This window comes from Salvelinus namaycush, chromosome 25, assembly GCF_016432855.1.
Source record: "Salvelinus namaycush isolate Seneca chromosome 25, SaNama_1.0, whole genome shotgun sequence".
NCBI lineage: Eukaryota > Metazoa > Chordata > Actinopteri > Salmoniformes > Salmonidae > Salvelinus > Salvelinus namaycush.
In genome coordinates, this window is record NC_052331.1 from 1,291,219 (window position 1) to 1,317,500 (window position 26,282).

Sequence of the window (26,282 nt, forward strand, 5' to 3'; positions counted from 1 at the left end):
AGCACAATAAATCCAGAGAATGCCAGACTTTGATGACAAAGTTTGATGACAAAATGTGCCCGCGAGAAGGACTGCCGTGCCACCTTCCTGTTCAAGTAAGCAAAGCACAACAAGGTGAGTCCAAAAATGTCTTGTATGCTGCTGCATAAATGATGTATTGTGCCAGGGAGATGTATATACTATAGCTAAGAAAGTAATACTAAGTGTATGTTGTGTAGTAAGCTGTTAGTAGCCCATGTGCCTCACCCTAATAATTTGGTCCCTTTCCCCCACATAACTTAGTCTACTGTTCTGACTTGGTGGTGCACATGTAGCCTACAGCCTGTTTTAGAGAAATGTAATCATCGAATATTGTAAGAGCTTTCATTGTCTGCTAATATGCCCGCTTTCTTTATTCTACGGTTCTGACTTGGTCTACAGGGAGAATACTTTAAGAACGGCCCATGTTTTGAATTCTGTCCCTGTCCATTTCAAAAGTGCTGAACAAATAGTTATATTGACTACGTCCGTCCTAGCTTGCTCATTAAATATCTTAATCGAAATTACGGATTGCCTCTTATCCGCTCATTGTCCCCTTATACCATAGTTTGTACATCTCAATTGTCAGTAGAAACCACATTTGTTTAAGAAAGTCAGCCAAAGTCAGCTATGTTTTTTAAAAAGGCAGTAAATGAGGCTGTGGCTTTGCTGGCATGCATCAAACATTTGGGGGGGGGAGTTTGCCCAACCAAGATTTACATATATGCTAAAATCTCCATTGGGGACAGGTAGGCCTATGTGCTTTCCACGATATACCCCATATAGGTTTTAGTCTACTCTGTCAATAGCCCTATTTGTCACATGCGCCGAATACAACAGGTGTAGACCTTACAGTGAAATGCTTACTCACAAGCCCTTAACCAATAATGCTGTTTTAAGAAAAATACCTAAAAAAATAAGAAATAAAGTAACAAATAATTCAAGATTAGCAGTAAAATAACAATAGCGAGGCTATAAACAGGGGGTACCGGTACAGAGTAAATGTGCGGTGGCACTGGTGAGTCGAGGTAATTGAGGTAATATATACATGTAGGGTAGAGTTATTAAAGTGACATGCATCGATAATAACAGAGAGTAGCAGCAGCGTAAAAGAGGGGGAGGGGCAAGTAGCCTGGGTAGCCATTTGATTACATGTTCAGTAGTCTTATGGCTTGGGGGTAGAAGCTGTTTAGAAGCCTCTTGGACCTAGACTTGGCACTCTGGTACCGCTTGCCGTGCGGTAGCAGAGAGAACAGCCTATGACTTGGGCCTTCCTCTGACACCGCCTGGTATAGAGGTCCTGGATGGCAGGAAGCTTGGCCCCAGTGATGTAATTTTAGGTATAAAGTCACTCACTCACACATGTAATATTTCTCCTGATCATAAAGAACTTTGAATAAGATACTTTATGAGGACTAAAGAATTGTGGCACATCATTTTTTTTCAGGACTTGGCTACATTGACTATGTACTTTCAGGTAGTACCTCAGATGCTCCCCCAAACAGGCAGAAAGAGACAGACGAAGGGAGACAGATAGAGAGAGACGGAGGGACAGAGAGAGAAAGATAGAGAGTGGTAAAGGGAGCGTGAATCACTCGGTGGGTGCTTTAATGAACAATACTGCCCTCTGTTGGTTTCTTTCCTACATGCCATACGTACAATTAATTGGCATATGTACTATATATAGGCCCATACCATAGAGAATGATACAACCCTCTAGTGACCAAAAGGCCATTTTAGCATGGGAAGAGCCATGGAGGGCTTCCACAAGTAGTCAACTGGGTGGTGATTCTTGCGGGTTGTAGCCTCAATGGCGCTGGCCATGCTGGCATAGACGCTATAACAGCACAGATATAAAGATGAGTCCTCTATCAATTTCTATGTCCTATTCATACAAAGGCATGTGTAGGTAGGTAGACCCATACATACAATTGCATGTTTACATCATTTAGCAGATGTTCTTTTTATTCTGGTTAGAGCCAGTTTGCACTGTTCTGTGAAGGGAGTAGTACACAGCGTTGTACCAGATCTTTAGTTTCTTGGCAACTTCTTCGCATGGAATAGCCTTCATTTCTGAGAACAAGAATAGGCTGACGAGTTTCAGAAGAAAGGTCTTTGTTTCTGGCCATTTTGACCCTGTAATCGAACCCACAAATGCTGATGCTCCAGATACTCAACTAGTCTGAAGAAGGCCAGTTTTATTGCTTCGTTAATCAGAACAACAGTTTTCAGCTGTGCTAACATCTTTGCAAAAGGGTTTTCTAATGATCAAATAGCCTTTTAAAATGATAAACTTGGATTAGCTAACACAACATGCTATTGGAACACAGGAGTGATGGTTGCTGATAATGGGCCTCTGAACGCCTACGTAGATATTCCATTAAAAAATCTGCCGTTTCCAGCTACAATAGTCATTTACAACATTAATAATGTCTACACTGTATTTCTGATCAATTTGATGTTATTTTAATGGACAAAAAATGTGCTTTTCTTTCAAAACAAGGACATGTCTAAGTGACCCCAAACTCTTGAACGGCAGTGTATAAAAAAAATACAAAATTGTTGACTCAGGGATTGAAACCAACAACCTTTCATTTACTGGCCCAACACTCTTAACCGCTGGGCTAACTTCCGCCCGTGTAGGTAAAACAATCCATACAAGACATTGGCATGTGTAGCTGAGCAGACCATAAATACAATACATTGGAATGTGTAGTTAGGTAAGCCCTGTTTGTCGGTCATCCTCTGCAGTACCATTCCTCACAGGAAATCTGTCTATAAATAGTTGTTCAGGTGAATATCCATTGTGAAGCAAAGGAGACAGATGGTCCTGTCCCAAATGACACCTTATAGTGAGTGTACTAAGAGCCCAATAGGCTCCGGTCAAAAGTAGTGCACTATATAGGGAATAGGGTGTCATTTGGGACACAATGCAACATCAATTGTGAGGATTCCACGAGCTTCCATAACATTTGAATGCAAAATGATTGTGACTGACAGACACAGCCGTTGGTTACACAACAAGTGTGATAAGAGGATAGATAGTAATTATAATGACAAAGTGAAGTTAATCCAAATGCATGTTTATTTGAAGTCAACAACTGAATCGGTATAGTAACAAAAAAGCTAATACTGTATGAACAGATCAGAACAGCCAACAGAGACAGAACTCACCATTATGACATCATCACCATAGTGCAGTCCCGCCTTGATGACATCATTAGCAATAGTACAAATTAGGTAACATCCATGACAGCACTATTCCCATGTGATATGGATAGTTATTCAAAAGGAAGACTTATCATCCAAAAAGAACGCTAACAAAGTAAACTCGTCATTAAAATAATATTTTGTGGGAAATAACACAGATAGTGTCTACGTCCTCAAATGGCACCCTATTTTCTATATAGTGCACTACTTTTGATCATAGTCCTATGGGAATGGCTATGAGGCCTGGTCAAAAGTAGTGCAGTACATAGGGAATAGGGTGCCATTTGGGACGCATCCAGTGTCTCCAGAGTCTGTTTGGGTCAATCATTATACACACACACACACACACACACACACACACACACACACACACACACACACACACACACACACACACACACACACACACACACACAGGCACGCACAAACACACTGTAGTCACAGACTACATGTACCTCATGCACATGTGTGTGTGAGTGTGTATCAGTGTGCTTGTAAAAATAACCAGTAAAGGCAACACTATATACATGAAATTATATAAAAATGGTGGACTGTCGAAACAATAAGATACGCCAAACTACGCTCTAACCTTCAAATATTGAACATCTATTTATGAAAAAAAAGAAAAAAAAGATTATCAATTGAATTGAAAGTAATACATTTAAAAGTATGCACACCTTTCTTTGAAAAATAAACATTATTTTTTAAATCTATTCTTTAAGATAACATACTACAAAATAAGAAGAGAGAGAGAGCAGTGGAGAAAGAGCATTCCCCCAACAATGGTACAGAAAAGAGAGCAGAAAGGAGGACAGGTGATTGGGGTAAGACAAAGTAAGAAAAACAGCTGCTCGTCACTGACACCTGGTGGCAGAAAGCTGTAACTGCAAACAAATGCAACGCGTTCTAAAGCGTGGAGTGTTCTAGAATATAATAGATGTCTGCAGACTGGGGAGTAGGGAAAGCCCATATGGCTAGAATGATTCTAATTCTATGGACAAGCCATTAAACACCTCCATCAGTCGGTTGGTCGTCTCATATAGGGGCTTGTCAACAACGGTTTTCATGTTCTCATGTTTGGTCAAAGCTATAGTATGTTCCACCTTCTTTTCTCATGCAGCCATTTCATGCGATCACATAACTTCTACAGCTAGGACAGGACGATAGATATGCGCAAATACAGGTCCAGTTCGAAACATACAGTAAGTAGGCCTACTATTATCCTTAGTTTCTGTGGAGTAGACAGACATTCCTGGTTCCAACTCGTCATCAGTTGAAAGGTCAAAGGTTACGTAAGATTGGGATTACTTGGAAAATGCAACTCACCAAATGGAAACTCCTCTCTTAAAAAAGTGAGCGAGATAAATAAACACATGTGACTGACACCACGCTCCCATTTCGTCTGCAGACATCTCTTTCTCTCCCCAGAGAGGCTGTATACCATAGCTTATTACGACAGCAGACTCACTAGAGTCGCAAAACTCGCAAAATGGCAATGGGGGATAAGATAGAAGCAGTCCCTGATCATTCCATAGGTGTACAAAACTATCACAGACGAAATTAACAATTCTATAACAATAGCAACAGGAATGGACCCCTGGTGTCCGGTCCAGACGTCAGGCTAGCGAGCTGGCCGGTCGCATCGGACAATAGCTCACTGAACGAGCAAATCTAGTAATGCTCTAGCTAGCTATGAAGTTATTTAAATGTGTTTTCTGAGTGTGTGTGGGAGACTGATAAATAAAATGAAGAGAAAGGTCAAAGAGATGGAAGGATGGTCAGAGAGATAGAGGGGGGGGCAGATAATTATAGAGAGAGGTAGAGGGGACAGAGAGAGGGGGGCCGAGAGAGGGGGGGGGGGCAGAGAGAGTGATAGGGGACAAAGAGAGTGGATAGAGAAAGAGAGAAAAAGAGAGAGAGAGAGAGAGAGAGAGAGAGAGAGAGAGAGAGAGAGAGAGAGAGAGAGAGAGAGAGAGAGAGAGAGAGAGAGAGAGAGAGAGAGAGAGATGAAGTTCAGTGTCAGTATGCATGCCTGAAGCAGAGAGAGTGCCCTGCCCACTGAACTGTACCCTGGTTAACTGCTGCCTGCAAGCCTGGCTGGCCTCTTTTATTAGATTGCAGGGAATGATGTCATTTTAAAAGGTGCAGTGACTGTATTAGCCTCTTACATTAAGTGATGTCATTACAGCATGCGTTTACTGGCTGGTGGTTGGCCAGAGAGAGTATTCCAGAATGTAGCAGCAGGATAGAAGCGATGTGGTATAATTATATTCATTAGAGCTACTACAGTATCCCTCAGGGATAACAACCGAAATAGATAGTCATAATCACTAAACATAATTAAATCATAACCTTATGAACTCCTGGACTGACCAACAGACACTGAAAACTGTTAACACTGACAGTAAGTAAACACCTGAACAAAACAATCAAAACAGAAGGATCCAAACAGAATTCATACAAATATTTGTCGTACTTTTAGGTTTTCATTGCAACACACATTTTCCGAGATATTGATATTTTTCACTCCGCATTAGTAAAAACAGGCAGGCTTTAGATAATATACTGTACGGCAGTTAGTAACAGACGGAGGGAGATGTAGGGTAGGAGGAGGAAGAGATAAAGAGAGAGGGGAGGGGCGAGAAAGAGAGAGAGAGGAAATGATAGTGTATTTACAGCACACCAAACGTTTTTTTTGTTTTCCGAGTAAAAAGAATGCTATATATATATATATTTATATATTTATATCGGATATCCCGCACTGTGACCGTACAGGGATGCTGTTTTTGCATGGGGTGTGTTGTGTGGTACTGTGTAGGGGTTGTATTGTATCGTATTGTATCCGGGGATCCCTTTTTGTGATAGCAAATTCATAATCAGAACACAACTCGAGTTAGAGAAATATAGCATACGATGACTTTTACTTCGGCAGTGCATGACTGGACCAAACCATTTTTCGGGCCCTGGAAAGAAACATTTCAAAGGCCCGCCCCTTGGCATCGGAGAGAAAACATCACAAGTTTTCAAGCTAATTTCTTGAAATTCTACACATTTCATCATGGGGCAGAGAGATCTTTTGTTTGTTGCAGCTTTAAACGTAATATCCTGCGATTCTACAAACGTTGACACGAGTCAGAGAGAATTGAGCAGTTTTACAGCTTAAATTACAGTGCATTTATGTAAAAAATAAATAAAAAAAAACATTTGGCGGGTCCATAATATTACATTGTACTGTATTACACCCTCTAAACTTATTCCCACGGATCCCTCGGCCGAAATGAGTTTCATCTGTCGTTGTTAGTCATATTCATACTTTGAGAACCCCTGTTGCATTGTATTGTCATGCGTTTCGATTCTGTTGCCTTCATGTTACAACGGGCCCCGGTCAAAAGTAGTGCACTATGTAGGGAATAGGGGTTGTGTTTTGTCTGTTTGTCTGTTTGTGTGTGTGTGACAGAGAGAGACGGGAAAGAGAGAGAGGTTATGCACAGCGGTTGTTGTTGATTGATTTTGAGACAGATTTCCGAACAGAAGAATGTCATATAGAGTCTGTCCCGGTCTGTAGTAGTCTATGTGGGGAGTGAAAGAATAGAGAGAACAAAATAGGGAACATGAAAGACAGATGAGTGGGTGGAGTGGTATGGATAAATAGGTGGGGGACAGTGTTTGGGGTTCTGAAACTGTAATTCAGCATAACATGCTGGAATGCGAATGACATTTTTGCAATAATACGTGGAGTACAATTTTTGCATTTGTGTCACTGACAGTCGAATGTTAATGAATATGTACTGTATATGCATGTATAAAAAATGTGTTTTTCCTCTTAAATCAAGAAATCGAACATCACTTTGCATTACCATGATCCTGTTACATGTACATGTGTCTGTTTGTATGTTCATGTGAGCGTGGATAGGATGTGTGTCTCGTAACAGTGTGTCAGTGACACGTAACGCGTAGTGTGTGTGTGTGTGTGTGTGTGTGTGTGTGTGTGTGTGTGTGTGTGTGTGTCAGTGGACATGAGGAAGTCATGTATATAAGTGCAAATAATCGCACTGGTTTCAATGCAGGTCTACCAGGTGAAGCTTTTCGGTGTTTCCTGTCAGTCTCAGTACTTCTGAATCTGATATTTCCTTTCCTTTTCACCATTTCCCTGTCTGTCTGTCCCCTACTCCTCCCCCTCTGGCTGCTGTGAAGAACTGAAGCTTGTGAAGACAAATGGAGGCGTTCCTCTCCCCCCTCCCGACCCCTCCCTAGATGAAGTACTCTTTCTTGTCCTCCGCTCCGGAATGGCCGCCCTCGGCGTTGATGATAGCCGTGTCGGCGTCGGGAGCGTCATCGGAGCCCTTGGCCTCGTGGGTAAGATATGTCCCTGTGGACACAGACAGATTGTGGGTCAGAGGTGTGCGCGTGCCTGCGGGTGTGCGTGCGTGTTTGTGGGTGCGCCATGGGTAAGATACAGTATGTCCCTGTGGATACAGACACAGACAGACTGCAGGGTCTGGTTAAAGGTTAAAGAACAAGGGATGTGAGAGTGGAGAGACGTAGCTTTATCACAATGGGCTTGGAGTGGAGTGATAACAGCCACAGAATTACGTGGGATCTCTGTAATGATAACACTGGGTTTGGAATCACTGGCAGTAGAGTAGCAGGAGCCTGAAACACAGACCCATTTTCCGGCTTACGTTCCACTCCTTTTACTCTGTGTCACATGCCCAAACATACATGTCAAACATGTTTGCCACGACAAGGAGTGGCAAGGAGCAGAATGTTAGCACAAACAGACTGGTACCCAGGCTAGAGTAGCAGTGGAGAGAAAAATGAACGATGGAAAAATAGTGAAATAACTACAATGACTACACTTGAATTAGAAAAGCAGTGGTCTTGGAGGGGAAGGAGAAGTGATGATGAGTGGGGCAGTGGAGGCTGGTGGTAGGAGCTATCGGAGGATACTGTTGCATTGATTCCATTCCAGCCATTACAATGAGCCGGTCCTCCTGTAGCTCCTCCCAAGAGCCTCCTCTTGAGTGGGGGTATATGTTATGGTAAGGGTCAAGGGTCACCTTTGTGTCTGATGAGGTATCTGCCCAAGACGATGAGCAGACAGAGCAGGATGAAGACGATGACCGCCACCACTCCTCCAATCACAGCATGGTCCACTCCCGAAGAGGTCGACATGGCAGTGGGGTCTGAGAGAAAGACAGGAGAGAGCGAGAGAGAGCAAGAGAGAGAGAGAGAGAGAGAGAGAGAGAGAGAGAGAGAGAGAGAGAGAGAGAGAGAGAGAGAGAGAGAGAGAGAGAAAGAAAGAAACAAAAAAACAAAAGAGAAAGACAGAAGAGGGAGAGAGAGAAAGAGGGAGAGGGACAGAAGAGGGAGAAAAAGAGAAAGGCAGAAAGGAAGGGAGAGAGAAGAGAGATAAGAGGGAAAGAGACAGCGTTAGTCCAAAAACTGAAACATGACAAACTAATCTAGACCCCAAAGAAAAGTATGAGAAAACCATGCAAAATTAAAGATGCATGAATACACCAGATGCATTAAACCGAATGGAACATAAAAAAGTCATTAAAAGTATAAAGCACATTCTTTTATGCATCCATTGTGTGAGTGATGTATAATGTCTTAAATGGCACCCTATTCCCAATATAGTGCACTACTTTTGACCAGGGCCCACTACCGTACATAGGGAATTTGGTGCCATTTGTGACATAGCCATAATCTACCTGGTGGCGTACTTAGAGGCTAGAGGCTGATCATCAAACTACACCAATCTCTCTTCCACAGAAAATATGATATTCTCACGAAACACCTCTTTAACTTTGCTTGGCATATTGGTTCAAACCCTCTATCAAACCCACTGTCACCGTTGACAGATAAGTCACCCTGATGTAGCTACAGAACTGTAAGACCAAAGGCAATAAAACATACACACAGAGACTGAGATACAAGAGGAAAATACAGAGGATTGGAGTAAAGTGAGTGGCACCACCACACGATGCCTTGATAACAAACCAAGGGTGAGAAATAGAGGGACACAGCCAACCGCCCGTGTCACAAATGTCATCCCTATTCCCTATTTACTGCACTACTTTTGACTGAATCAAATCCAATTTTATACACACGTTTAGCAGATGTTATTGCTAATGTAGCGAAATGCTGTTCCTAGCTCCAGAGCCCTATGGTGATCCTTAGGGGCTCTGGTCCAAAGTAGTGCACTACACAGGCAATAGGAGGACATTTGGGACGCAGTCACAGCCAACCAAGAGCCAAACACAGGGGAGAGGAGAGGAGGATAGAGAGGGGCCCCTGACTGGTAGCGTCCATCCGAGAGAAGAGAGAGAAGCACGGCAGGGGGGAGGCCAAGGAGGAGGTGAAAGAGAGAGACACTCCTTGCTGAGGAGGCAGAATTGTGAATTTGCACATAAATCCTGCTGTCAGCACCACCAGGGAAATGAGACAGGGGCAGTGGCCCAAATGACACCCTATTTCCTACATAATGCACTACTTTTGACAAGGGCCCATAGGGAAACCCATAGACCTCTGGTCACAAGTTGTGCACATATATAGGAAACAGGGTGCTATTTGGAACGCATTTAGGAACCATGAGACAAGACAGCAACCTCTGAGCCTGACCCTTGCATATTACACACACAGTGTTACTGACTCAGACCACTTAAAGGTACATGTTTATGCATGTATGGGGTACTATAGAGGTGTGTGTGTGTGTGTGTGTGTGTGTGTGTGTGTGTGTGTGTGTGTGTGTGTGTGTGTGTGTGTGTGTGTGTGTGTGTGTGTGTGTGTGTGTGTGCGTGCGTGTGCGTGCGTGTGTGTGTGCGTGTGTGTGTGTGTGTGTGTGTGAGAGAGAGAGAGAGAGAGCGGGAGAGCGGGTCGGAGAAAGAAAACAATATGAAAAGTGCATTCGGAAAGTATTCAGACCCCTTCACTTTTTCCACATTTTGTTACGTTGCAGCCTTGTTCTAAAATTGATTACATCATTTTCCCCCCTCATCATTCTACACACAATATGCCATAATGAAAAAGCATAAACAGTATTTAATATTTTTTGTTTCAAATTTTAAAAATATTAAAAGTTGAAATATCACACTTACATAACTATTTAGACCCTTCACTCAGTACTTTGTTAAAACACAATTACAGCTTCGAGTCTTCTTGGGTATGACGCTACAAGCTTGGCACACCTGTATTTGGGGAGTTTCTCCCATTCTTCTCTGCAGATCCTCTCAAGCTCTGTCAGGTTGGATGGGGAGCGTCGCTGCACAGCTCTCCAGAGATGTTTGATCGGGTTCAAGTCAGGGCTCTGGCTGGGCCACTCAAGGACATTCAGAGACTTGTCCCGAAGCCACTCCTGCATTGACTTGGTTGTGTGCTTAGGTTCGTTGTCCTGTTGGAAGGTGAACCTTCACCCCAGTCTGAGTTTCTGAGCACTCTGGAGCAGGTTTTCATCAAGGATCTCTCTGACTTTTTGCCTTTCGTCTTTCCCTCGATCCTGACTAGTCTCCCAGTCCCTGCCGCTAAAAAACATCCCCACAGCACGATGCTGCCACCACCATGCTTCACCGTAGGGATGGTGCCAGGTTTCCTCCAGACGTGACGCTTGGCATTCAGGCCAAAGAGTTCAATCTTGGTTTCATCAGACCAGAGAATCTTGTTTCTCATGGTCTGAGAGTCCTTTAGGTGCCTTTTGGCAAACTCCAAGCGGGCTGTTGTGCGTTTTACTGAGGAGTGGCTTCCGTCTGGTCACTCTACCATAAAGGCCTGATTGGTGGAGTGTTGCTGAGATGGTTCTCCTTCTGGAAGGTTCTCCCATCTCCACAGAGAAACTCTGGAGCTCTGTCAGAGTGACCATCGGGTTCTTGGTCACCTCCCTGACCAAGGCCCTGCTCCATTGATTGCTTAGTTTGGCCGGGCGGACAGCCCTAAGAAGAGTCTTGGTGGGTCCAAACTTCTTCCATTTAAGAATGATGGAGGCCACTGTGTTCTTGGGGACCTTCAATGCTGCAGACATTTTTTGGTACCCATCCACAGATCTGTGCCTCGACACAATCCTGTCTTGGAGCTCTACAGACAATTCCTTTGACCTCATGGCATGGTTTTTGCTCTGACATGCACTGTCAACCATGGGTCCTTATATAGACAGGTATGTGCCTTTCCAAATCATGTCCAATCAATTGAATTTACCACAGGTGGACTCCAATCAAGTTGTAGAAGGATGATCTAGGATCTCAAGGATGATCAATGGAAACAGGATGCACCTGAGCTCAATTTCGAGTATCATAGCAAAGGGTCTGAATACATATGTAAATAAGGTATTTCAGTTATTTTATTTTGAATACATTTGCAAACATTTCTTAAAACCTCTTTTCACTTTGTCAGTATAGGGTATTGTGTGTAGATTGATCAGAAAAAATGATTTAATCAATTTTAGAATAAGGCTGTAACGTAACAAAATGTGTAAAAAGACAAGGGGTCTGAATACTTTAAGAATGCCCTGTATGTGGGGGAAGAAGTATGAAAGCATTTATTAGAGAGTTCAGTTCACACTGTCCCTACACTCCTACTTTCTTTATTTCAGACAGACAGACAGACAGACAGACAGACAGACAGACAGACAGACAGACAGACAGACAGACAGACAGACAGACAGACAGACAGACAGACAGACAGACAGACAGACAGACAGACAGACAGACAGACAGACAGACAGACAGACAGAGACAGAGAGACAGGTGACTGTCAAAAAATATACCTGCAATGTTGTCTGGACCATCTCCTCAAGAGGATGGATAGATGGAGGTGGATGGATTGATCGATGGATGGATGGATGGATGGATGGATGGATGGATGGATGGATGGATGGATGGATGGATGGATGGATGGATGGATGGATGGATGGATGGATGGATGGATGGATGGATGGATGGATGGATGGATGGATGGACGGACAGACAGACGAGTGCGACATGTAAGGGGTCAGAATGAAGGAAGACAAAAACAGGAGAAAAATAAAAAACTTAAAATAAGAAAACAGTGGAGGGGTGAGGTGATTGTGGTTGAAAATGAAATGTCCCTCTGGGGTAAAGTTTCCCATAGGTACAGATCTTGGATCAGCTTTTCCTCCCCAATCCTAACCTTAACCATTAGTGGGGAAATACGAAACTGACCCAAGACCAGTGTCAAGGGTCAACTTCACCCTACACCCAAATCCCCTATGATGAGAAATCCTGGTCACATGCAATGTCTACACCTTCCTCAGTAAAGTCTACCTGGTCTATGTTTATGTAGACTCTACGAACTGCCTTTCTTGTTTACCCACAGTGCAATTAGGATACTATTAGGATCTCTGAGAGTCTGTGAATATGTTTGTTCCTGACGGTACAACTGTTAATTCCAGTATGTGCGTGTGCGTGTGTGTGTGTGTGTGTGTGTGTGTGTGTGTGTGTGTGTGTGTGTGTGTGTGTGTGTGTGTGTGTGTGTGTGTGTGTGTGTGTGTGTGTGTATATACATACTGTCCGAGTGTGTAACTGAGATAATTTACCTGTGAAACTGTAAACTCCATTCAGCTGTATGGGAACTGAGGAGGGAGTGAGGGAGACGGAGGAGGGGGGAGCGACAGAGAGAGTAACGCTGGTAGGAGGAGGGGAAGAAGAGGAGGAAGAAGAAGAGGGGGAGGAGGAGGAGGAGGAGGAGGAGGGGGGAAGGGGTTCGTGAGACAGTGGAAGATCAGGGAAGAGAGAGCTGGAAAGAGAGGTAGATGGAACATTGGCAGGAGAGGGAGAGGGAGAAGGAGAGGGAGAAGAGGTCGAGGGGGATGACGAGGAGGAATAAGGGGAAGGGGTGATAGTAAGGTCAGATGGGTAAGGGATAGAGAAGGAGAAGATAGCAGGAGGAGAAGTGCCAGGTAGGAATGTGGAGGCAGACAACTCAGACCCGGAGCCCGACATTGTTGGCATAAGAGACGGGGGTTGAGAGAAAGAATCATGAAAAAGAGAAGGAGGGGGGGAGTCAGAAGTCGGAGAAGAGGAGGGTAGATAGAAAGAGGTAGGGAAGAGGTCGTTTGAATCATCTGTCAGGTCTTGGATACAGGAGAAGACATGAAGGGGATATGGAAAGGAGTAGAAAGAGAAAAAGGAACGCGAGACATTGGCACGGTGGACAGGACGGATGTTCGGCAAAAAAAGAAAAGGAGTGAAGCGCAAGGTGGATGGTGTGGTGGATAAAGAGAAATAAACAGAAAAGAAACGTAAATGAAAGCAGAAAAGAAACGTGAAAGTAAAAGTGGAAGTAGAAACCACACAACAACAGAAATAAATACAAATTTGGAAGAAAGGAGAAAAAGAAACAGTCGGCCCTGGACAAGCTGCTTCTCTCCCATCCTCTCTCTCTCCTCCTCTCTTTCTAAGGTCAGTACCTTGCACCAACAGTGTGTACTGGCCCTGCACCTTCCCGATGCCATTGTCGGCCTGACAAAGGTACATGCCGTTGTCTGATTTGTTGAGCATCTCAAAGCGCAGGACACTACCATCCACCTTGGCCAGCGGAGGGAGCTCCCCATCCTTCTTCTGCCACACGTACGAGATAGGCCTGAGAGAGAGAAAGAGAGAGAGAGAGAGAGAGAGAGAGAGAGAGAGAGAGAGAGAGAGAGAGAGAGAGAGAGAGAGACACAGACAGACAGACAGACAGACAGACAGACAGACAGACAGACAGACAGACAGACAGACAGACAGACAGACAGACAGACAGACAGACAGACAGACAGACAGACAGACAGACAGACAGACAGACAGACAGACAGACAGACAGACAGACAGAGTGGACAAAGAGAAAAGAGATTAGAATATAAAGAAATGGACAGTCTGCCACATACAGTACATGCAGCAGAACAGACTGTTTATCAATCAGAACTAGTGTGATACAAGAATCAATTATGTAATATGAGTATTGTATAACTGAATTTGTTGACGTGATTAATCAATTTTAGGGGCATATGAATATCTTCAGAGTTCATCTTTCACTTATACTTACAGATGTGGTATCTTAATTTGATCACTCTGTTGTTGCTGAGAATTCAAATGAGCTCTTTCTCTCTCGCTCAAACGCCAAAGCACCAGACAAAATGTACTTCTACTGTAGGTCCCACTAGTGCGACATTCAAATGTACAAATGACCCTGCTGGTCATCTATCGGGGGAGACCCTGCTGGTCATCTATGAACGTTTGAACATCTTGAAGAACAATCTAGGCTTAAATGGCCATGTACTCTTATAACCTCCACCCGGCACAGCCAGAAGAGGACTGGCCACCCCTCAGAGCCTGGTTCCTCTCTAGGTTTCTTCCTAGGTTCCTGCCTTTCTAGGGAGTTTTTCCTAGCCACCGTGCTTCTACATCTGCATTGCTTGCTGTTTGGGGTTTTAGGTTGGGTTTGTGTATAAGCACTTTGTGACATCTGCTGATGTAAAAAGGGCTTCATAAATCAATTTGATTGAAGGGCCTTGGTCAGGGAGGTGATCCAAGAACCCGATGGTCACTCTGACAGAGCTCCAGAGTTCCTCTGTAGAGATGGGAGAACCTTCCAGAAGGACAACCATCTCTGCAGCACTCCACCAATCAGGCCTTTATGGTAGAGTGGCCAGACGGAAGCCACTCCTAGTAAAAGTACAGAGAGATCCTTAATAAAAACCTGCTCCAGAGGGCTCAGGACCTCAGACTGGGGCGAAGGTTCACCTTCCAACAGGACAACGACCCTAAGCACACAGCCAAGACAACGCAGGAGTGGCTTCGGGACAAGTCTCTGGATGTCCTTGAGTGGCCCAGCCAGAGCCCGGACTTGAACCCGATCGAACATCTCTGGAGAGATCTGAAAATAGCTGTGCAACGACGCTCCCCATCCAACCTGACAGAGCTTGAGAGGATCTGCAGAGAAGGATGGGAGAAACTCCCCAAATACAGGTGTGCCAAGCTTGAAAATACCTGTCTAGCAATGATCAACAACTGACATGACAGAGCTTGACATTTTTTTTTAAGAATAATGTGCCCATATTGTACTCTTCGAGACTTACCCAGAAAGACCCACAGCTGTAATCGTTGCCAAAGGTGATTCTGACATGTATTGACTCAGGGGTGTGAATACTTATGTAAATGAGATAGTTCTGTATTTCATTTCTAAAACGTGTTTTCACTTTGTGTAGATGGGTGAGAGAGAAAAAATGCAGGTTGTAACACATCAAAATGTGGAATAAGTCAAGGGGTATGAACACTTTCCCTTGGGCACTGTTTTGTCCTTGTTCATTACATAGAGTGAATAGTGTGTATGGTTATGTTTCATGTGTGTATATGGATCGAGTGCCAAGTGTGCAATAATGTACTAAGGCTCCAGCATGTAATGGACTGATGTTTATAACTGACTACTAATAGGGAAATGGTATGCAAATTGCAAGCAGGGTCTGCTGATCAAATACAGTACCAGTCACAAGTTTGGACCCACCTACTCATTCAAGGGTTTTTCTTTATTTTGACTATTTTCTACATTGTAGAATAATAGTGAAGACATCAAAACTATGATATAACACATATGGAATCATGTAGTAACCAAAAAAGTGTTAAACAAATCAAAATATATTTGAGATTTGAGATTCTTCAAATATAAAATGCCTTGATGTAGATAGGAATGGACCGGAATGTTATGTAATGTAATGTAATGTAATGTTATGTAATGTAATGGAATGGAATGTAATGGAATGTTATGTAATGGAATGTTATGTAATGTAATGGAATGGAATGGAATGTGATAGTCCTCCAGTAGAGGGGGAACATTCCATTTTATTTGATTAAAGCGTCTTGAAATAGCTCTTGTTCGTCAAGTCAAGACATTCTCGGAAACAAGCCGTATCGCTGTAATAAAACATTTTCTGATTGTATTATGCCGTTAAACGGGAAACTTAATCAGCGTCAGTTTGTCTGCGAGAAACGGTGGGTCAGATTTAGAGAAGCAAATGTGTTGCCATGGTGATTGTGTTCGATTGACAGCTGAGACCCAGCCTGTATCTGACTGGTCATTAGTCCTTCGGCCCAAGGAGCTGTGCATTCTCTCTCTCTCTCTCTCTCTCTCTCTCTCTCTCTCTCTCTCTCTCTCTCTCTCTCTCTCTCTCTCTCCAATTCGAAGGGGATATATTGGCATGGGGAACATACATTAACATTGCCAAAGCAAGTGAAATAAACAATCACAAATGTACAGTTAACATTAAACACTCTCTCTCCCTGCCCTCTATGCCGGCCTGTTAGATATTCTGATGTTGTGCGGCCTCTTAAGGATATGCATGTGCTGAGCCCTTCTCCCCTCTCTCTATCTGTTCCCTTGTCACTCACACGCCGGCTGTCTATTCAGACAGACTACACGAAGTACTCTGGGTGCATCCGAAACGACACCCTATTCCCTACACAGTGCACTACTTTTGACCAGGGCCATAGGGACTATATAGGGAATGGGTTGCCATTTGGGACGAATTCTGTGACTGGAGAGGCGGTGACAGGCTGACGCGTAACCTTAAAGGAGAGCAAAGAGACGAGGGATGGGGGAGGATGGGGGCGGAAAAGGTGCAGAGCAAGATAGAAGAGAATTATTGGTGAGGACGAGAAGGAAGAGGGGAAGACTCGACACGGCTGTGACAGAAAAGGCACTGAGTTAGAGTGGAGTGAGTGTGAGTGACATGGTGAGAGAGAGAGATCAGTGATGGGGAGATAGAGGGAGACATCGGATGCATCCCAAATGGCACCCTATTCTCTACATAGTGCACTACTTCTGACCGGAGCCTTATGGGGAATAGGGTGCCATTTGGGAGCCATTTTGGGATGCAGCCAGAGTGGGACAGGGGGGAGACAGAGAATGGGAGAAAGGGGGGAGAATGAGGACGAGAGGAGAGGAGAGGAGCCGATCAATAGACTGACTGGTCTAAGGCAGGTTCATCTATAATGCAGTACGGATGCTACAGTGTATGTTTGTGTATGTGTTGTTCATGAGAGTGTGTGTAGGGATGTTTGCTTGCTTGTGTGTGTGTTAATGCGTGTGTGTGTGTGTGTGTGTGTCTTACTCAGGGTTTCCGTTGGCAATGCACTGCAGGTGGAACTTTCCTCCCTCTCTGGGTAGATCACTCTCAGGCTGGATAGTTACGTCTGGGGTGACTGGAAAAACAATAATACATCGCCGTCATATATACTGGAGAAGATAGATACACACACACACACAAACGGACAAACGCATACATACGTACATTGCACGTTAAGTCATGTCTGTTGAGTTATGTTTGTAATGTTTCAGTGACAATGTACGCACGCTCGCTCGTTCGTATGCTCGCACTCACACACACACAGACACACACAGTTTTTCGGGGGGATATAACGAAAAGGGAGTTAAAATACCAACAACAACAAAAATGTCTAAACGGAAGAATACGCAGAAAATGACGTCATACCTATGGTAAAATATGGTGGTGTATCTTTGATGTTATGGGGCCACTGGTCCAAGGGACCTTGCTAATCCAATGAGTCCTACCGTAATGCCAGCACATTTTTGGCTTCAAACCTCTTTTAAACATTGTGTGTTTGAGCTACATACATTATTCCGTGTGATTAACGGGGAGCTAGAGCAGTGGCTGTGAGACAAGGGCGGATCCCAAAGGAGCCCCGGGCCGGGTTTTTTTTTGCCAAAAACGTCTGTAGAGTCGAAATGGTTTGAGCAATAAACTATTAAACGCTATCTATGAAAAGCTGAGGCTCTTACAAGCTACACAGGAGTTGTTAGAAGGAAAGGAGTTCTTCTGCATAGATTATAGGAGATCCCAGGACATAGTGTCTATAATACTGTAATAAGCTCACATAGTTTTGTCACAAACGCCAAAACTCCACACAGTCGTCACTGACGAATTGGATATTCATTTCCCACTGAGCAAACAATCTCTGTACTTACAGCATTCATATAAATTCATTGTTATCAGGTTTCTGCTTCGGCTGACCTTATTTTTTTTGTTGCCATTTAAATAAAACTCATGAACGTAACTGTTTGTGTTCTAGTTGTAGACCTGGTTGTACTGAAAAGAAAATGGTAAAACACTTGGTTGTGAGGCTAAATATAACGGCTGGACATGCATGTAAATGAAAGTCAGAGACATGAAAAGCCGATTTTCGCTGGGGTCTCAGGACTAGGGTTAAGGTCAACGGCATCGTGAACTTTACCAGGACATTTTAGCCAAACACCTGGTTCTCTCTGCCAGTAGGCAGACACTTGGCCGCAAGTGGATCTTCCAGCAAGATGACAACGCCAAGCACTAATCAAACTCCACAAAGAATTGGTTAATGGACCAGAAAATCTCTTTTTTGCAATGGCCATCTCAGTCCCCGGACTTGAACCCCATTGAAAACCTGTGGTTTGAATGGAAGAGGGCGGTCCATAAGCGCAGACTGAAGGATATCAAGGATCTGGGAGGATTCTGTACGGAGGAATGGTCTAAAACCCCTCCCAGTCTGTTCTCCAATCTCATATAACAGTTGAGAAAAAGTCTCGGTTTCATTATCCTCACAAGCGAAGGATGCAAGCGTGTCAGAAACAGGGGTGCCAATCATTTTGACCCCAATCTTTAAGAGATTTGTTTCTGTTATTTGTTCAACAAAATCTCTTTCTCCGAGTAATTGTATAGTTATAAAATAATATAATTTCCCAATTTCTTTTTCACAAACTTTGTAGATCAGTATTTTGCTCATCTTTATCAAGCGTGCCAATAATTATGGACCTGAAAGTACATGTGGTTGCAGTGGCAGGCCTTGGCGAGTGGAGGCAGCACTTACACAGGACTCTAATGCGTTGCTCGCTCCCTTTGTCCCCAGGGGCCAGAGAAGGGTGGTCTACAGCACAGGCAATCAGAGCATTATCGTCGCTTCGGCCCACAGTCAGAGTCAGCTCACTGATCACCGTGTAGGTCGGCTCACCAGGGTTAGACTCCACCACATCAGGGCGACCTGGATGCACATACGAAGACGCACACAGATAGAGAGACGCACACACACACACACACACACACACACACACACACACACACACACACACACACACACACACACACACACACACACACACACACACACACACACACACACACCACACACATAGATGCACTCAAATGAGGGGAGAAACACAGATAGAGAGACACACACACACACGACGCAGACACAAACATATTGTCACCATGGGTACTCGTTTTTAACTGCCATTGCATATAATGATGATGTACTACTTACTACCACTGTATGAAAAGCTCCGTGTCAAATGAGTTTACATTCAAGATACAGTAATATCCGTGGCTGACTGAGTAATATTTATGTAATATGGAGGATATTTCTCTTTCTCTTTGTCTCATTCACCCACGCGCGCACACACACGCACACACGCACACACACACACACACACACACACACACACACACACACACACACACACACACACACACACACACACACACACACACACACACACAGGGAACATTTAGAATCTGTGGATCCACCATAATGATACCGCACATTTAGATTATGCCTGCGTCCCAAATGGCACCCTATTCCCTATATACCGCACTCCTTTTGACCAGAGCAACATCCAATTCAATGCAGACAAATTGATCCCATCAGCTGATCAATAGCCCTTACACTTACATACCGTAGTGTACAGGAACATTCATATTTAAAGCCTCTTGACAGCACTTAGCCAGCCATTCTTCTCAATTAAAGCCTCTTCAGATACACTCTTTCTGCGTCTCCCGACCATTTCATCATCCTTCGTCCTTTTCCTCCACTGACCCTTCCCTAATATCCTATTTTCTCTCTCCCCGTGTCCAAAATGCATCCCATATGGCACCCTATTCCCTATATAGTGCATTACTTTTGACCAGGGACCATCACCCTATTCCCTGGTCTATGGTCCTGGTCAAAAGTAGCGCACTATGAAGGAAATCGGATGCCATTTGGGATGCAGACATTTTCATTTTATCTCTTTCCTTCCTATTTCTCTCTCCCCTGTCCCTCTCTCTCTCCCTCTCTTCCTCTCTCCATCCCCTTTGAGCCTCTCTAACCTCTGTAAACCCGTCAAAGCAGCAGAAGTGAGTAGCGGTCTATGTGTTCATCTGTTCTAACCTAGCTACTTACAGCACAGCACTCTACGGTTCCATCTCAAAGGCCACTCTATAAGGTAGGGTCAAAAGTAGTGCACTACATAGGGAGAAGGGCGCTAATTGGAACACAGCCTCTGTATGAGAGGGTGTCATAGTAACACGTTGACCCGTGATGCTCATCTCCTCGGCCTCTCCTCGCTCCCTTTCTTCAGCTATAATGCTGACTGAAGAGCCCAGTGTGTGTGTGTGTGTGTGTGTGTGTGTGTGTGTGTGTGTGTGCATGCGTGCGTGCGTGCGTGTACAGTGCCTTGCAAAAACGATTAATTCCCTTTGGCATTTGTCCTATTTTGTTGCATTACAACCTGTCATTTAAATAGATTTTTATTTGGATTTCATGTAATGGACATACACAAAATAGACCAAATTGGTGAAGTGAAATGAAAAAAATTACCTGTTTCAAAAATACATTTTGAAATAGAAAAGTGGTGAGTGCATATGTATTCACCCCCTTTGCTATGAAGCCTCTAAATAAGATCTGGTACAAACAATTACCTTCAGAAGTCACATAATTAATTAAATAAAGTCCACCTGTGTGCAATCTAAGTGTCACATGATCTGTCACATGATCTCAGTATATACACACACCTGTTCTGAAAGGCCCCAGAGTCTGCAACACCACTAAGCAAGGGGCACCACCAAGCAAGCGGCACCATGAAGACCAAGGAGCTCTCCAAACAGGTCAGGGACAACATTGTGGAGAAGTACAGATCAGGGTTGGGTTATAAAAAAATATCCGAAACTTTGAACATCCCACAGAGCACCATTAAATCCATTATTAAAAAATTGAAAGAATATGGCACCACAACAAACCTGCCAAGAGAGGGCCGCCAACCAAAACTCACGGACCAGGCAAGGAGGGCATTAATCAGAGAGACAACAAAGAGACAAAAGATAACCGACTTAAGTAGCTGCAAAGCTCCACAGCTCCACAGCAGAGATTGGAGTATCTGTCCATAGGACCACTGTAAGCCGTACACTCCACAGAGCTGGGCTTTACGGAAGAGTGTCCAGAAAAAAAAGCAAACATGTTTGGTGTTCGCCAAAAGGCATGTGGGAGACTCCCCAAACATATGGAAGAAGGTACTCTGGTCAGATGAGACTAAAATTTAGCAATTTGGACATCAAGGAAAATGCTATGTCTGGTGCAAACCCAACACCTCTCATCACCCCGAGAATACCATCCCTACAGTGAAGCATGGTGGTGGCAGCATCATGCTGTGGGGATGTTTTTCATCGGCAGGGACTGAGAAACTGGTCAGAATTGAAGGAATGATGGATGCCGTTAAATACAGGGAAAGTCTTGAGGGAAATCTGTTTCAGTCTTCCAGAGATTTGAAACTGGGACGGAGGTTCACCTTCCAGCAGGACAATGACCCTAAGCACTGCTAAAGCGACACTCGAGTGGTTTAAGGGGAAACATTTAAATGTCTTGGAATGGCCTAGTCAAAGCCCAGACCTCAATTCAATTGAGAATATGTGGTATGACTTAAAAATTGCTGTACACAAGCAGAACCCATCCAACTTGAAGGAGCTGGAGCAGTTTTGCCTTGAAGAATGGGCAAAAATCTCAGTGGCTAGATGTGCCAAGCTTATAGAGACATACCACAAGAGACTTGCAGCTGTAATTGCTGCAAAGGTGGCTCTACAAAGTATTGACTTTGGGGGGGTGAATAGTTATGCACGCTCAAGTTTTCTGTTTTTTGTCTTATTTCTTGTTTGTTTCACAATAAAAAATATTTTGCATCTTCAAAGTGGTAGGCATGTTGTGTAAATCAAATTATACAAACCCCCCAAAAATCTATTTTAATTCCAGGTTGTAAGGCAACAAAATAGGAAATATGCCAAGGGGGGTGAATACTTTCGCAAGCCACTGTATGTGTGGGTGTGTGTGTGTGAGAGAGAAAGTGTGTGTCTGTGAGAGTGTGTGTTTTTGGTTTTACGATCTTTGTGGGGACCAGAAGCCAGAAGTCCCCACAAAACAAGGATCATTCTGACAAGTGGGGACTTTTCCCCAGTCCCCACAAGGAAAAAGGCTATTTTAGCCTTAGGGGTTAGGTTTAGGGTTAGGGTTACAATTAGGGTTAGGAGTTAGGGTTGGGGGTTAAGGTTAGGTTAAGGGTTGGGGTTACGGTTAGGGTTAAGTTTAGGGTTGGGGATTAGGTTAGGGTTAGGTTAAGGGTTGGGGTTAAGGTTAGGTTTAGGGTTGGGGTTGGGGATTAAGGTTAGAGTTAGGTTAAGGGTTGGGGTTAAGGTTAGGGTTAGGTTTAGGTTTAGGGTTGGGGATTAAGGTTAGGGTTAGGTTAAGGGTTGGGGTTAAGGTTAGGTTTAGGTTTAGGGTTGGGGATTAAGGTTAGGGTTAGGTTAAGGGTTAGGGTTAAGGTAAATAGGATTTTGAATGGGAATTAATTGTTTGGTCCCCACAAGGATAGTAACACATACTATATGTCACATAGGGTTGAGCTCATATCGTCTCCAACATGACTGGGATGCTCCCCACTCACTATCTGCGGCTCTCTTCTCATGGTTTATCAGGAACCAAGGTCTCTCAATCTACCCTAATAGAACATCCTGCATGCATCCCAAAGGGCACCCTTTTAGTATAGGTTATAGGGCCGCTTTTGGTATAGGCTATAGGGTTCCATTTGGGACGCAGACCCTCTCTCTCTCGTTTACAGCTTCCTCTGTGTTCTGCCTCATCCCCCCGTGTTGCCGCTTTCAGCGCCTAGCTTTACCGTTTATCCCCTCTATCCTTTCAATCTTATTTACTTTTTATCTTTCTATCTCTCTCTCCCTCCCTCCCTCTCTCTGAATCCCATCTACACCCCCTCTCTCTCCCATCTTCCCTGTTCTCTCCCTTCCAACCACCCCCCCTCTCCTTCCTGTCCCCACCTCCTCTCTCTCGCTCTCTCGCTCTCTGTTTAATGTTTTGCTATGTTCTGCCTCATCACCTCCCCTCTAGTCTCTCTAGCTTGCACATGTTCCTATTATCCTCTCTCTCTTCTTCTTTCTTTAACCTCCATGTATTTTCTTCTTCTCTCGCTCATACATACACATTCTCTCCATCTCCCTTCCCTTCTCGCACACGTACATACACACCTTTCTCTTTCTTCTGTCTCTCATGATCTATCACACTCCCTTTTTTTCTCCTTTTATCTCCCTCTCCCTTCTCTCTCTCTCCCTCCCATCCTCTCTCCCTTCCCTCCCTTCCCCTCCTCTCTCCCTCCCATCCTCTCTCCCTTCCCTCCCTTCCCCTCCTCTCTCCCTCCCATCCTCTCTCCCTTCCCGTCCTCTCTCCCTAACCACCTTTACCTGTGAGTTCCTCCTGGTCCCTGTACCAGTGTAGTTTGGCGGGGGGCTTGCTCCCGGAGCTGGTGCAGGTGAGGGTGACTTTGCCCCCTTCCTGCACAGCATCCTCATAGCCAGAGATCTGAGGCTTACCAGGGACACCTGACAGAGAGAGAGAGAGCAAGAGACAGACAGAAACATAGAGAGAGGGGAAGAGAGACGAGAGAGAGAGAGAGAGAGAAAGAGAGAGGGAGAGAGAGAGAGAAAGAGGGAGAGAGAGAGAGAGCACATTTAACACATAGACACACTTACAGACATGTTGTGCATCCCGAAAGGACACCTATTCCCTATATACTGTAGTGTACTATGGTCTTGGGTCAAAAGTAGTGCACTATATAGGGAATAGGGTGCCATTTGGACACTGCCACAGACTTATAGCGGACATGTATACAGTATACAGAACAGAGAGAGTGTAATACAGCTACACTCTACCGACACTCAGTGGTATAAAGTACTTAAGTAAAAACACTTTAAACTACTACTTAAGTCATTTTGGAGGGTATCTGTACTTTACAATTTATATTTTTGACAACTTTTACTTTTACTTCACTACATTCCTAAAGAAAATAATATACTTTTTACTCCAAACATTTTCCTTGATACCTAAAAGTACTCGTGACATTTTGAATGCTTAGCAGGACAGGAAAATGGTCCAATTCACGCACTTATCAAGGGAACAAGTGGTCATCCCTACTGCCTCTGATCTGGCGGACTCACTAAACACAAATGCTTTGTTTGTAAATCATGTCTGAGAGTTGGAGTGTACCCCTGGCTCTCCGTAAAAAAACAAGAAAATGGTTTGCTTAATATAGGGAATTTGAAATGATTTATGCTTTTACTTTCAATACTTAAGTATATTTTAGCAATTACATATACTTTTGATACTTGCGTATATTTAAAACCAAATCCTTTTAGACTTTTACTCAAGTAGTATTTTACTGGTTGACTTTCACTTTTACTTGAGTCATTTTCTATTAAGGTATCTTTACTTTTACTCAAGTATGACAAATGGGTACTTTTTCCACCACTGCCGACACTCAGTCTAAAAAATCTACATACAGTACTCCACTACTGTATCTAGCACACAGACTGCATGAATAAGTTAATGCATAATACAGAATTATGCATTAATACACACACACACACACACCTAGCACAGTGACGGTGGCACGGGCAGTGCGGACGGGCATGGTGAAGATGGAGCAGGTGTACTCCCCCTCGTCTGACAGCTGGATGTCTCCGATGGTGATGGACAGCTCTGTCCCTGTCGACCGGTGGAGCTGGATACGGTTATCTCTCAGAGCTGGGTGAGACAGAGGGATGGGAGGGAGAGGAAAAGTGGAGGGGGGAGAAATAGAGATAGGGAAGAAAGAGATAGAAAATTAGACAGACAGACAGACAGACGGACGGACGGACGGACGGACGGACGGACGGACGGACGGACGGACGGACGGACAGACAGACAGACAGACAGACAGACAGACAGACAGACAGACAGACAGACAGACAGACAGACAGACAGACAGACAGAGAGGGGGCAAAAAAAGAAGCAGAGATATAAACGCTTTGTCATCATCGCGGCAGCTGGCAGGGAGGGGCACACACACACACACACACACACACACACACACACACACACACACACACACACACACACACACACACACACACACACACACACACACACACACACACACAGTGTTTAGTGTAGGTTATGGGAGGATGATGAAATGGTAGGAAACACACGTCCCATCTACGTGATATCTTTGACCTCTGTATGTATTCTGATCTGACTCTGTCTGGGCTCTTGGGACACACACACAAACAAACTAAAATATAACCCCTATTCCCTACATAGTGCACTACTTTTGACCAGGGCCCGTTGTAACATGAAGGCAACAGAACACACATTCACACTCAGTCAGTCCTTGGGCCTGTTTATCTGTCCACAGACAGTCCTGATCTCTGTCTGTGGCTACTGGGGTCTAGTGCAGGACTGTCTCCATATACGTCTCTCTGTCTGTCTTTGTGTATCTGTGTTTGTACATGTGTGTCTCTGTCCTTTTCCGTCTGGATGACAACCCGCTTTCTCTTTCTGTCTGTGTGTGTCTGTCTGGCTCAGTCTGTCTGTCTGTCGCTCTCTATCTGTCTGCCTCCCTCTCTCTCTGTCTGCCCGACTCCTTTCCCGTCTGTCTGTCTTTTCTCTGTCTGTCTCTCCGTCTGTGTGTCTCTGCATAGCATACCTAACTCTGCCTGTGTCTGTGTCTCTGCCAGGGCTTTGTCTTCATGGTTTATCAGTAACCAAGGTCAGTCCATTTGTCTTGATGTAGCTCCTGTGTGTGCCCCCCCCCCCCATCATCTACCTCTCTTCATATATCCTCCATTTACCCCTCCTTTCCAATATATTGTTAACTGGAGGAAGCTTTATGTGATGAATACGATTTGAGAGTAGCAGCATATTGTAATTCCAGAAACAAAGCTATTTCTA

The 26,282-nt window shown here is 44.2% G+C and overlaps 1 protein-coding gene across 1 annotated transcript in view; it reads right to left on the reverse strand.

Annotated features, from left to right (window-relative positions):
* Window positions 1-7,478: 7,478 nt before the first annotated feature.
* The window catches only part of LOC120020506 (cell adhesion molecule 3-like), a 58,529-nt gene continuing 39,725 nt past the window's right edge, over window positions 7,479-26,282 (reverse strand). Inside the window, exons 3-10 of the mRNA XM_038964209.1 lie at window positions 24,945-25,097; window positions 23,759-23,896; window positions 19,077-19,247; window positions 17,327-17,417; window positions 13,652-13,824; window positions 11,990-12,010; window positions 8,289-8,414; window positions 7,479-7,597 (exon numbers count right to left, since the gene is read on the reverse strand). Of these exons, the coding sequence (XP_038820137.1) occupies window positions 7,479-7,597; window positions 8,289-8,414; window positions 11,990-12,010; window positions 13,652-13,824; window positions 17,327-17,417; window positions 19,077-19,247; window positions 23,759-23,896; window positions 24,945-25,097 (992 nt within the window). The remainder of the gene's footprint in view (window positions 7,598-8,288; window positions 8,415-11,989; window positions 12,011-13,651; window positions 13,825-17,326; window positions 17,418-19,076; window positions 19,248-23,758; window positions 23,897-24,944; window positions 25,098-26,282) is intronic.